General features: G+C 35.5%; 1 protein-coding gene across 6 annotated transcripts; it reads left to right on the forward strand.

Moving 5' to 3' along the window:
- Positions 1-301: 301 nt before the first annotated feature.
- On the forward strand, positions 302-14,334 carry Bub3 (mitotic checkpoint protein Bub3). 6 transcript variants are annotated; one of them, XM_045759001.2, is made up of 10 exons: positions 302-428; positions 2,297-2,353; positions 3,079-3,179; positions 6,130-6,331; positions 6,891-6,994; positions 8,353-8,470; positions 9,815-9,973; positions 10,806-10,951; positions 12,067-12,206; positions 13,279-14,334. In XM_045759001.2, the coding sequence occupies exons 3-10, from the start codon at positions 3,148-3,150 to the stop codon at positions 13,392-13,394; spliced, it is 1,017 nt and encodes a 338-aa protein (XP_045614957.1). In that variant the 5' UTR covers positions 302-428; positions 2,297-2,353; positions 3,079-3,147; the 3' UTR covers positions 13,395-14,334. The 6 variants fall into 6 exon arrangements, with proteins under 6 accessions (XP_045614957.1, XP_045614958.1, XP_045614959.1 ...); XM_069336212.1 differs by lacking the exon at positions 302-428 and adding an exon at positions 498-513; XM_069336211.1 differs by lacking the exon at positions 302-428 and adding an exon at positions 529-650.
- Positions 14,335-14,601: the final 267 nt, after the last annotated feature.

Here is a 14,601-nt window from a genome sequence, read left to right on the forward strand (position 1 = left end):
GTTCTCCTATTCCACATTTCATAACATGGAATATAACTTCAACATGGATTTAACGCCATAGAGTTAAATCTATGGGACTGCCGACCCGCCGAAGCCTTAAATGCCAAAATTCTGTTGAATTTCAAAATCCATCTCAATAAAAATCATCAGGACAAATGAAGGGGGGGGGGAATGAATGAATAAATTATCAGGTGAAAGCGCCAAGCCATTACGACGAGAACTGGGAACAATTGACAAGCCGCCGGCTTCCAGTTCTCGCCGAGGCCACTAGAGAGATAGTGTCCCTCAGGTAAATTCGGGTAAATGTAGTGTGTGAGGGGCGGGTGGTTGGGAGGCGTGCGGGGAGAGGGCAGCACCGGCACCCTCGCTCCCGCACACCAGCCACGCTTTGAATCTTATTCCTGGTTTACCTTACACGTCTCTCACAGGTGAGTGGCCCTCATTACTGCCCGGAGGCTCCACTTGGCACTGTCTCAGGCACCACCTGCGCCTCGACTTTACTAGCAGAGTATGGTAATAAAGCCGTGTACGGCAGTAAGGAGAGTTGCATTGAGCTGTGTTGGAAGCTGTCCAGCGCCTGCGGTCTATTTCGCCAATCTGATTTTATTCACGGGGTCGAGCGTTATCTCCTGGGTCCCACCATACCAGTGGTGTGTGTTTAATGCAGTATACTGTGGTGTAAGTTGTGATAGGGAGCTCAGGGACCAGGAAGACTTAGTGAGGTCTTTACGCGGGTCAGAAGAGTCGTTTCGTACCATTGTTTCTCCCTTAAAAAATGCTTGTTGTCAGGACTACACATTTTGTGTGCTCAAACTCCACAATACGTTTGACACACTTATCATATGTTATCGTGTTAACAAAAAATATGATATATTGGTACTGTATTTCCATTGTAATTCATAATATCACGACCTTTCCCCATACTCATCACCTGAGCAGTAGTGGTATGTTAACTTCACTTCAAAGTCATTCAATTTTTTTTAAATTTTGCCCCGAGGATACACTCATTCCCATGCTGGGAATTGAACCTGGGCCTCCTGGGTGAAAGCCAGGTATCCTGGTATCCTGGCAGGTATCCTATCCAAGTCATCACACTCCAATGTGTGTATTTCTGGCATGGTTGGATACAAGTGTCTCCTGGCTAGTCGGTTTTGTGACCATGTGTGCAGCTTGAGGAAATGGCTTGAGGAAACTTTAATAATCCTGATAAGTTTCTTTTATCAACCCTATAATTCTTTTATTTTTCATTTTTAAACCATTGCTTATTTTGACTTTCACAACTATTGCTTATTTTGACTTTCACAACCTGTTATATATGTATGCAAGTATGTATATAAATTATGTAAACAGGTTGTGAAAGTATTATATAAGCAGATGGTTGTGGTGTGGGATATGGATGTGAGCAGGATAGGGGTGAGTGTGCATGATAAATATTCCTTGCTGTTCTGAATGTGTAAGAGTTGGTGACAGGCAAGAAAAAAAATTATAGTGCTTATCTGTAAGATGTGCTTTAAGAAAACAGGTTGTCAGTGAAGATTCTGCATCTTTGACAGATGGTTATGCAAACAATCTGCTTTCTGCAGTTAATGTGTGGATGTATTCTTGCCTAGTTTAGGGCAAGATTTAGCCCAAAGAACCCTGTCTACCAGCTATTATTTTGGGTGTGGGTGAGGAATACATTTTCATATAGGGCATACAATACATAAGTTATATAATGACCTTTGTATAATTCATTACATCTACAGTAATCGACTTTTCAAAAATGACGTAACATGTACTACCCACGACCTGGTCGTGTTATCGGTTATGGTTCCTTGCCGTGGATGATGACATTCAGCGGCTTGTACTTTGGGAGCCACTGTCGATTAAAATCTGATGAACTACTGTATTTATACATTTGGAGACTTGTTCCAGCTGGCATCCAACTCTGGCTCTTGAGGTCATCAACCACATGGTTTTGTACTCATAATGCACCTTTCTGTGTCTACCTTTATCATCCCACTTCTTCCTAAAACAAAAAGCAAAAATCTGAATACAGTAAATAAAAAAGCATAATTTGAAGATAATTTGTTTATAAATGTGTGTCCATAAACTTGCCTAAATCAAAGTTGCAAACGTTAGTCTAATTGTTTATTTTTAGATATGTTTGTATTTTGTAATGTTGGAGATAGTGAGAAGGTAATAGGCTAAATGGAGGCACTTAAATTTAGTCTTTGCCTTCAAAATTTTTAAACAAGATCGTTGCATACAATATCCATTTCTTGCTTGTCCCCAATGCTCTGTTACTATTTTTCAGGGTGTGGGCAGTTTCTCCTGAAATACTGTATCTACAAATAATCTAAATAAGAATGACGTAAGTAGCAGAAATTTGTTGTTATTAATTGCTTATGAAATTTAGTTTTGAGTAATGCATATACTGTACAGTACATAAGATATTTTAAATATTGTATGACACTTAAATTTACAACAAAATCTGTTGTAGGATTCCAGAAATTGCATATCAATTTTGTAAATAACAATGAGTACTAATTTTTTTGTCCTAAGTTTCACTAGTTTATAGTACACATGCTTTTTCTGAACCATTTGCTACCACACAGTTTGTGATCCTAAGCAGCTTATCAGGATAATGACAAAGCCAGGCAGACATGCAAGGTATTGCTACAAGAGCATATGTATGCGCACTAGATAATATGGCACCTTTTTAAAGACGGTATGAATGATCTTGTAGTTACCGAGAAATAGTCACTCGGTCAGGATAACTGATATTCAGCAAGGTTTGTTCATAAGACCCACATAATGATCCTGAGAGATCCCCTGTACACCATCAAGCCATTCTTACTTATAATAAATAAAGTACAGGTATAGGTTTTTCATTTATAATATGCAATGGTGCAGATTTGGCTCTGAACCATTTGCAGGATATTTTTTATAGTGTTCCAACTAAATATGATTTTTAAGTACAACATTTACTTTTCATTATCTTCCTTTCCTAGACAAGGAATATCTTTTGGTGAATAAATATATAAAGACCTTTTGCTTTTGTCTTGTGCGTGTCCTGCTCTAATACAATTATAATAGATCCATAAGGCACAATCAAGATAGGCCATGAGGTAGCCAGCAGAAGCTCGGTGATCTCCAGACGGCGCAATGTACCGAGGCTCTCAGAGCTCAAATGCAGGGTTCGTCAGCATGAATTTTGTTAAGTTTCATTCCTTCTAATCTAATGATAAATTGAAAGTAAATAGGACATCAGTTATTATTGAATGAAATAGTATGTCATTAGGTATATCTAGTAAGGATAACTTGGGTATTTATTCTCTCCACTATTTTTTGCATGCAATATCTGGATGTATTAGCTTGAAACTTTTAAAGATCTTCATATGGTGGTGTAAGGAAGGCCCCTATGCCTAATTTTTTAGTTTTTGAGCCATGGTAGCCCCCTGAAGGCAGATTTTTAAAAACTATATTAGATTCTGTCTTGAGCTTCATTAAATGAATTAAATGAACCGTCATTTTTCTTTACAATTTTTATAGCTCAAAAACATTTTAGCTGTATTTGACAGAAATTTGGCAACTCTTTATATTGTTCCCACTGACAACAGCAGGCAAGGGTGTCAATACTGGAGTTGCCAACTATTGTTTTTGTAATCATATATTAAACTGAAAACTTGGAAACATAATCAGACTAATTGAATACACTGTTGAGGGTTTTGGGCAGGAAAATTCAAATATTCCTTCTTTCATTTAAATCATCTTTGTTAGTTTTCATTATAATGAAATTTTCACACAAAGCTCAGTGTAACAATGCTACACTGTGTAGTGTTATTTCTAAATTTAAAATGTTTAATATTTGGCATATTTCAAATTTTTTTTAATTACTTTTGCCAAATTCATTAAGTTTTATTCATTGATATTTCTTAGATAATCAAAATGATGTACTGTACATGTTATGATAGAAATGCATATTGTCTTTCCAATGATATCAAACAAATATTACAAAAATATTTATGAGATTCTGTAATAGGTTGAACAAAAAAAAATTAATTTTTTATTTAAAACAAGGCTTAATTTATTTTTTAAAACTAGTGTATTAAAAGCTGTAGACAGCCTTTCTCTAAACACAACTGGGGAAAAGTTTGGGGGTACAACATTGTACTGTATTATAACACTGCAAGGGGAATGCAACTAGTATTCATGGTTGCAAACAAACCCTTGTTTTCACTACTGTAATGTGTTCACTACTGTAACTCCAGCACCTGTAGTTTTCAATTTGTGAAATCTGCAGGCTTGCATTGGTTGAAATTGGTCAGTGTATCAGAATATACTTTGACAAGTACTGTATCTTCAAAATTTTAGTATTTTTACTTTACACAGTGTTAGATAGTTTAATCTGAAATGTTACTGTTTATTATAAGTCAAATTTGTGGTGACCGTAATACTGTACTGTGTTTTAATGTGGTGGACAGTTTTCGGCAGCCAGGTTATGAGAGGTTATCTTATAACCTCTAATGGAAATGGAAAATCTGATTTTCTTCCACCTCCCTATTTATTTTCCTCTTCCTTTCTTGCCCTTGCCTTTCTTTTCCACTTCCTCCTTTTTCGTTCTTTCTCCGCTCCTCCACCCAACCACTTGAACTGGACAGAAGAGTGACGATCTCGCTTCGTGCAGGTTGGCGTTCAATCTCGACCATTCAAGTGGTTGCGTACCATTCCTTTTCCCACCGTCCCATCCCAAATCCTTATCCTGATCCCTTCCAAGTGCTATATAGTCATAAAGTCATTTTGTTTTATTAGGTATAACCTGTAGTATGCAGTATTGGTTTGTCATAGGTATTATTGTTGTTTTTTGTCCTCAAGGTTTCCATTTAATATCCAGAGGCTACTACAGTGTTTCGACTTCACTTTTTAAATACTCTACTAGAGTTTGTCAAAAAGTATATTCCTGGCAGCTATTAGAGTGGAGAAATTTAGAAATTTAGCTTTATAGCAAAAAAAAAAAAAAAAAAAAAGTTTTGTTTCGTTTTGAGATATTGAGAAACTTGTCATGTTAACTTTAAACGTACAACAAAGATGCATGATCATAAACTAAACTACTGTATAGTCATTGGGCAATGTGACTCGGTGGCAGCAACTGTTGTTTTCGTATTATACTGTACTAAGTATCCTTTTCAAAATTTTCCGGTGCTCTTGCAATATCTGAGAAAACATTAATGTTTCACCTTAAAACTTTCAGTACACATGTACATTTGGGTGCAATGAAGGTCTCCGTTATTCCCTGATATTAAGCAGTGAAACTCCCCCTCCTTGTCACATATTTTAGAAACTTTTTAATACTGGAATTCTTTGGGTTTGCATGTTGTGGTTGAGAGGATTATTCATTTGAATTTGTCTATGCTTTTTTAATTTGTACAGCTGTTTTTCTATACATATACTGTACATACATACATACAGTAAATGTGCAGTTGACCCAAATATATTGCAACCATAGTACTGTATTTTGTAACAGGAAATTTAAATTATTTCTATAAAAAAATATTTAAAAATAGTTGTCTATTGAAATTTATTTAAAATACTCTGGAATGAGATAATTCAAACTTTCAAATTTGTATATAAAAAGACTAACTGTTCATAGTAATATTGATAAATGTTTAGTACTGTATATTGGGACAATTCAGTATTTACGAATATCTGGTTGGACTTGGAGTAAATGGTTCCAGTCCCTTTGTTAACTAGTCCAATGGCCAGCTCAGTCTTTTGTCATTGTACTGACAAAAAACCTCAACTGGCCGCATAGGGTTCTGATTGATTGCTTGGAGTTATCAGGAGTGTTCTACCAATAAATTATAAAGATTAAACAAAATACTGTACTTAAATGCTGTATAGTACAGTACTTAACTTTTTCCCCTCCATGTGATTTTGGCAATAATTCAGGATTGTAAGCAGGGTGTTGCAGCAAACAGGTTCATAATCCTTCAGATGCCTAGAATGTCATCCTGCCTGTCTGTTTGTACATGTAAAATTGTCTGACAAACTGGATATTTATCTTGTGGAGACATCGTGTTCTGCTCATGAAAGGTGCTTTGCCAGAAACTTGCTGGAATTAAAATTGATTTCATTAATGTATTTCAGAAAGATGAGTGAATCGCGTATGGAATTTCGTCTTAAGAACACACCAAGCGACTGCATACAGAGTGTGAAATTTGGGCCGTCGTCATCACAGTTTCTGTTGGTGGCATCATGGGACAAGAGTGTTCGCCTCTTTGATGTTGTGAACAACAACATGCGACTACAATACCAGCACTCGTGCCCTGTCCTTGATTGTTGTTTCCAGGCAAGTATTTAATTCCTACAAACTAAAGCCTTTTTTAAGATATACTGTAGGCAGTTGATGCATTAATACTTCTTATTAGCAAGTGACAGTAGTAATAAGACATTCTGTTTAGAGTGTTTAGAGTACACTGCATTTCTGAATTAGGGGATGGATTTTGTCCCATTGTTTTGACAATGCTTTTGTGCCATGTGAAATGCACCCTGTACGAGTTTTCCATAAAATTAAAATTGTGTATAAAACTTTTTCTTCTCTTTATATATATATATATATATATATATATATATATATATATATATATATATATATATATATATATATTATATATATATTATATATATATATAAATTATTTATTTTAGGTTGTCATGTCACTCTCCACCATAAATACTAGTTCAACCATTGTTGATACTGTATACAATTAAGTGATGTAATATGGGTTAAAATATTTTGTTCTTGTATTGATTGATGCATCAACATGAATAAATTTCTTGAGTAAATGCTAAACTTGTGCCTTTGTACTGTGCACTGTTATTAATTGGGCATTAAAATTTCCTTTGTAGGATGCAGTCCATGCTTACAGTGGTGGCTTAGATGGTCAGCTCAAGACATTTGACCTGAATACAAACACAGAATTAGTAGTGGGTGGCCATGATGCCCCTATAAGGTGGGTTCTGAAATACGGTCTCTCATCGTCACTAATAACCTTGAAGTTACCTTGAGGTGCTTCCGGGGCTTAGCATACCCGCGGCCCGGTCGTCGACCAGGCCTCCTGGTTGCTGGGCTGTTCAACCAGGCTGTTGGACGCTGCTGCTTGCAGCCTGACGTATGAGTCGCAGCCTGGTTAATCAGGTATCCTTAAATGTCGATACTTTGGTAAATTCACATCATCAAGGGGTGGTCATACGCAAATTTTTTAATGTACATTTTAACAAACTCCTTAAGCACATGACACTTTCATAAATACAGTACAGTATAAATATTTCTGAAAATATTTGTATTTAAATTTATATTCATAAATATGCCTTTCTTGGCTACTGTAAAAATCATTCCTTGTTTGCTCAGGATAATGAGTGTGTGGAAAAAGTATTTAAAGGAAATGTTAAGCAATTTTAACATGAATGGCATGGCTGCCAAATATGTCATAATTTTATGAACACCATATGAGAGTCAGATACATAAAATAGAACCATATGTAAATTGTAATTTAATGTCTTAAGACATAGTATTATGCAAAGCTTAAATTATTTTTCTTGTGCTTTTTATGTATTTCCTTAATTAATTAAATTTCCTTTTCAAAGATTCTTATCTGTTGATCTACTATTTTTACATACCTTATAATTCTCATCATACAGTACTTGAATTTTTTGGAGTTTCCCCATTCACTTTGTATTCATAAAATTCGCTTCTTTATTTTGTTAATAAATTGCATTTGTGGCCCTCATCCCACCAAACACCCCTCCTATTAGGTTGCATGACTGCGCATGTAGTACAGCGTTCTGAAATGTTGTGTTAACTACATAATTCAGATTCATTTGGGCACAAATGCTTGAAGATCCACTTCAGCACATTTTCTATGGGAGATCGGCACACTTTTACACTTTCTCGTATATGTAGTATCCTTATGGTCCTAATTAAATTTCTCCATAAAAAAATTCTATAGAGAAACTTCATAGGTGCACCAAAATGGACAAAAACAGTAAATCCATGCCCCAAAACAAATCTATAAAGAATATTTCTGTACAATTTATTTCTATATTCTGTATTCATATTCAGTAATGCTTTTTGTTAAGGCTGGCATGGTAATTGATGCTTGTTCATAATTTCAAACCATTTACAGCAGAAACAAAAATGCTTCAGGAAATGGTTTAACATTTCTGTAACGTGTTGACACTTGGTTGTCTGGAGGAATTTGAAAGGGGTCAAACATGTAAGGAATAACAATTGCTCTACCTAATTTTTATATAGTAATAAGGAATGTATTTATAGTATTGTTTGAACTAATTTGGCCCTTATTTTGAATAGATGTGTCGAGTTTTGTCCGGAAGTGAACGTGGTGATCACTGGATCGTGGGACTCCAACGTAAAACTTTGGGATCCACGGGGACCTCGGGAAGCTGGCACATTCCAACAACCCAACAAGGTAGGAGGAATATATTACATTACAAATATAATTCTTTACAGCTTTAGTGTATTTTGGTTTAGTTTAACATTCTAAAAATAATACATTTTATCTTTTAGTGTGTTTAATTTATAGTAAGAAATTGGGTAGATGAAGTGTGTGAAGCAACAAGGCCCATTACGTAGATTGTTATTCTTTCATACCTGTTTACCTGCTTGATGGGGTTCTGGGAGTTCTTCTACTCCCCAAGCCCGGCCCGAGGCCAGGCTCGACTTGAGAGTATGGTCCACCAGGCTGTTGCTTGGAGCGGCCCGCAGGCCCACATACCCACCACAGCCTGGTTGGTCCGGCACTTCTCTTGGAAAACAGTCCAGTTTTCTCTTGAAGATGTCCATGGTTGTTCCGGCAATATTTCTTATAGTCGCTGGGAGAACGTTGAACAACCGCGGACCTCTGATGTTTATACAGTGTTTTCTGATTGTGCCTATGGCACCTCTGCTCTTCACTGGTTCAATCTTGCATTTTCTTCCATATCGCTCACTCCAGTACGTTGTTATTTTACCGTGTAGAACTGATGCAAGTCATGGTGAATAGATTCTTCCGTTATGCTTGCTGAGTTGTCCTTGAGGATGAGGAATGAGTTCCACCTCGGCTATTGTAAATGGTATATTTATGCCTCCTGACATTCTAGTGCTTTATAATACTTAATTTTCAAGCTTTGAATATTGATTGCTTCGACTATCTCTGGGTCAAGCTCATTCCAGTTTGTCACACTACATATGAGTACAAAATTTACTTAAAATTCTCACTCACCTGTTTTTTTCAACTTTAACCTGTGTTTCCCCATTCAGTATATGTATCTTACCTGGAAAAGTAAATATTTCTTTGTCAACATTAATATCTTGCGTGTTGTGATCTTGTTGTGTTTTATCATTTTTAAATATCATTAGGTTTACTTCTCGTACCATATCCTCATAGCTCATTTGTCATATGTAATGTATCTTCATACTCTAAGACTGACTTAATATACGCCATATTATTATAGATATTCCTGCTAACATTTTCTCTCATTGTAATAAAAGAAAATGTAATACTGATGTAAAATTAACAAAGCACTTACTGTATCCAAATAATAAATCTAGAAAGTGTTCCCTATTTTTAATTATCACTTCCAAAGGAAAACATGATAAATTAATTTTTCTTCACTTTCTTAATGCACATGTGAGGAAAACCTAAGTATATTTTTAAGTTCACAGCTGCATGGTTAAACTCCAGTAGCCATTTTTTGCCCTTCCTGTAGCCCATTTAGGTTCTGAAGTATCTGGTGTGTTTGTGTGTTATACATATTTTTTGCTAATGTTTCAGGTGTATACCATGGGTCTCAGTGGAGAAAAGCTTGTGGTGGGAACATCAAACAGGAAAGTGATGGTTTGGGATCTGCGCAATATGGGCTTTGCTCAGCAGCGACGAGAGTCTTCACTTAAATACCAAACTCGTTGTATTCAGTGCTTCCCAAATAAACAGGTATTTGTCAAAGATTAACTTAGTCGTCATCACATTAACTTGGTTGGATTCATGTCTCAGATTCATTCTGGTTGTTTGTTACTTAGGTTGTTGGTCATTCAATTATTCTTCAACTCAGTACAGTAGTAGACAAACTTAAATGTAAACCTAGCAGGATCCTGGTAATGTACAAATTGCTAGGTACAGTATTACAGTACATAGAATTTATACACTTGTTCATCGTGTACTGTTTGATACTTTTTCTCCTGTATTGGGGAATCATGTCTTATATAATATTAGCAAGGGTATCCAGCATTGCTTGTGCTAAATTAGTAATATAACAATGATTTATCTAGTCATATTAGTGCATTTATCTATTAAAAATCAAAGTGCAAATTCATTCGAGACATACATTTATTATTGATTCATGCCATTTATAAATGATTTATACAGTACCTGTATTGTCATTAATGATAATCACTCACAACACATTCTGATGTGCATATAGAAATAAATACTGGAGTGGTTGGATGGAATGGTTAAAGATTATACATTATCCAGAAATTGAGCTGAGCATTGTAATTTGATATTAGTAAAGCAATAGACAGTAACTTTGAAGGAGTTCGTTGGCTATGGAGCAGACTGCATGCAAATGAATGCAAACAGTGAGAGGTAGAGAGGAACCAATGATGGTGGAAAGGCAAAGTTTGAATCCATGTAAAGAATTAGGAGCTTTATATTCTACTGTAAGTCACATCCCCCCCACTCCCCCACCATTTTCTTTTCTGACAGGGGAGTGGCTTAGATTTATGCAAGTAAGTTGCATGGTAATTTAATGACGTATAATTTTCAGGGTTATGTAGTGTCTAGTATTGAAGGCAGAGTTGCAGTAGAATATCTTGACCCCAGTCCTGAAGTCCAGAAGAAGAAATATGCCTTCAAGTGCCACAGACTCAAAGAAGATGGCATTGAGAAGATATTTCCAGTCAATGCTATCAGGTATGTTATTGGTCCTACTCACCAACGATGTACATTTTTAAGTTGCTGTATAAGAAAAATTCACCTTATTGTTGTTGAATGCAAAGTTAGATTGCAGATAATGGACTAATTGACCTCTGAAAACCTGTTGAGGTGGAAATAGTGAAAATAGGCTATCTCTGCTTCCCTTTTGTAGTACCTGAGTTATAACTACAATAACACTTTACCAGCACTAAGTAGTTTGATATAGATTGCTAGCCACTTTGTTAACACTGGCTACAGATTGCTAGCCACTTTCTGCTAACACTGGCTACAGATTGCTAGCCACTTTCTGCTAACACTGGCTACAGATTGCTAGCCACTTTCTGCTAACACTGGCTACAGATTGCTAGCCACTTTCTGCTAACACTGGCTACAGATTGCTAGCCACTTTCTGCCAACACTCGCTACTGTTTGTTAGCTGCCAGCATTATCTTGTACAGTATACTGGCTGCTGTTTTTGGTTTGATCTTTTCTCGCCTTTCCTCCGCTTACCCATTCAAGTCGGCTACTTTAAGCAGTTGGCATTTACATGCATTAATAATCATTGTAACAAAGTTGACTGCTTCATATATGTTGTAGATAGAACAGTGTGCTGAATTCAAATTTGTTTTAAAGTGCTGCTTAAGAAATCTTACAATGATGGCTGAAATAGTACCTGGGAGGTTTGTATTATGCCAGCAATTCAAGGAAGGTGAATGTGACTACTTTTGTATCATAGTAGACATTGCTTGTAGGACATTAGCAAGTGCCCTTTCTCTCCTCCTTTAATTTTTCTCTTAGCTTTACGATAGTCGGACTTCTTCCTTGACCTGTCAGTGGGTATTTCTTGCTTTCTGTTATCTGCACTAATTTAAGATTTCTGCCTTGTGGTCTTTAGTTTTCAAGCTTTAAATGCATTTGAAGAGGAGATTACAATAAACACAAAAGAATTTTAGAAATCGTATAAAAGTTGGTTAAATTTTACCATTCTTACCCTAGATATGTACTAATTTAATAATTGAACAATACGAGTCTTTTTTAGTAATTAATTATATACAATGTTTGTGGAGGAATTATAAGAGATTGATACATTAATTTTATTATATTTTTCTTAGCTTCCACAATGGCTATAACACGTTTGCCACTGGTGGCTCTGATGGATATGTTAACATATGGGACGGGTTCAACAAGAAGAGATTGTGTCAGTTCCACCGCTACCCAACTTCCATTTCATCTCTGTGCTTCAGTAATGATGGTATTGTATTCCTTATAAAATTTCTATATATAGTTCTAAGAATGAAAATGTTTTATTGGCATCAAACCTAATTATCAGTTGACAAAGGTTAGATATCTATACAATATATGGATATGACTCGGAGTGAGAGGTGTGCCTAGACAGCAATTAGTATGTTTGACACTTTTACATCGTTGTGATTAATGTATTGGATAGGCAGCTTAAACTAGTAGTTTTGTATGGTACAATAGTAAGGTGGCTGAGCTGCTTTCTGAACGGGTCAGGAGTGAACTCTGTCCAAACACTAGATTTGTCTCGATAATCGAATGTACCCTTTTGTCTGTGAAAAGAATAATTTCATGTTCAAAAATTCATCCAATTTTGTAACAGTTCATTATTAAATACTATAGGAACTAGAAATAAATTAAATGTGCGCTCTTGGAATGATGCTTAGAATATTTGATGTATTGGCATACAAAGTCTCGGCAAATTTGGGCAGGTACTCCTCTGTACCTTTTACATCGGCCAACTGCCATCCATCACTATATGATTCACACACATGGCTTCTTTATGTTCATTTCCTTTTGGAATTGTTTTGGCCTTCTGGATCATCCACCCTGCCATTCATGTCTTTGGTCTTAAGTTTTCTATTAAAGCATCATGATCATTGCCAATTTCTTTTCATGTTCCTCACTATTGTTACTTTAATAGCATTTGATTTCTTTGATTGAACTATATATTGAAGTGTTGTGTTAGTCATACTGGTTTAGCACTTTAACCTTGATAAATGCTTACTTGCATGGCAATCATGAGCTAACAATCTGTCAAACTTCGCTGTTGGGCTAAAAGGAAGGTATGAAAATGTGATGTGTGATCGTGACGACCTTGAAAGTGACTAAATGGTGTATCTGCCTACCTACTGGACAAATAATTTGATGAAATATTTTGTATCAAGTATTCCTAGTCTTAAATTGTATTTGTATGCCATGACTTGCTTAAACATCAGGTCTTTTATGCACAGTAGTTCCCTGCCTTACACCTTGTCCAGATAAATATAGAAATGTTCCAATTAGATTTCTTCTTTCCTATTCAGGTAACACACTTGCAATTGCTTGTTCCTACATGTATGAGCAAGAGCAGATGGATCCCATGCCAGAAGATTGCATCTTCATTCGTCGTGTAACAGATCAAGAAACTAAACCCAAATAAACTGGTCCTGAGCAAGCAAGTCTCTGTCATCCACCCAATAATTATCCCTCTGGAACATTTTCTCACCGAGGGTAGTCCATTACACGGGTCCAATGTGTGTTGGTGGGCTGGTGGGACACAGCAGTTATAGTATCTTTTTGTCAAAAATCATATTGAAATTTCTATTGTATGTGAGAAATTTATGCAGTAAATATGATTTTGACAAATTCAGTCCAATACAGTACTTGTAAAATTTTGAAGATTGATAACTGATGCTTCTCTGGCCTCCTAAACATATTTTAAGATTCCATCAAGTGTGGTCATAATCTGTACTGTAAGAATAAAAAACTGAATATAAGATTAGTGCTAAAATAAATATTTTTTCATAATTCTTGAAATAGACTTACAGTATTAATATTTTTACATGGTTTAATAACCTTTCAGTAATACAATATTATGAAAATTTAGTTGTACTTCATTTCTAAAAGTTGAATTTTATATGTAAATCTGTTTAGCCCTTAGATAAGAGCTTAGATCATGTGACAATAAAGGGTTCACGTGAGGTACACAAGACTTGTGTTGGCTGATATTTGTCACTTTTAAAGCTAAGGGAAAAATTGTTCTGCATTGAAATCCCTTACAGTAATTATCAAGCCTTTAAATTTGTTGCTATTATTACCAACTGCTGTAGAGATAAGCATTGTTATTACCCAAGTCATTAATTATAAGAATTTTGGAGCATGTCGCAAGATCTTGTACAAACATACTTATGCAAACATATTTAGTTTAAAACCATTTTTAACATTTTAGTGTAGCATAAAATACTTAAAATGTTCTCTGAATCTTGTATGGAAAATTTTAAGTTATAGGGAAATAATTTTATCCAGAATTTTAGGACAAAAAATTGGAATTAAATATGAAATTCTGTCGATAAGAAATATATGAATTTTTTTAAAAAGTATTTGTTTCGCCTCATTTTCCTGATATTTTTACTAATTTGCAAATATGACACACAATGTATTCAAAAAAAGAGATAATTTTAAGAATTTCAGTATTTCAGGGCCAAGAGGCTCATCATTTCAGGGCTCATCCCATTGTCAATTATTTGGAAATACAGTACTGTACAGTGGAACCATGAGATACAAACATTCCTCTTTACAAATTTTTCCGGTTATGAGCCCACTCTCCTTGTAAAATTCAAATAGGGTTAAGAACTTTGCCTCGACTT

This window comes from Procambarus clarkii, chromosome 35 (assembly GCF_040958095.1).
Source record: "Procambarus clarkii isolate CNS0578487 chromosome 35, FALCON_Pclarkii_2.0, whole genome shotgun sequence".
In the NCBI taxonomy this organism is placed as follows: domain Eukaryota; kingdom Metazoa; phylum Arthropoda; class Malacostraca; order Decapoda; family Cambaridae; genus Procambarus; species Procambarus clarkii.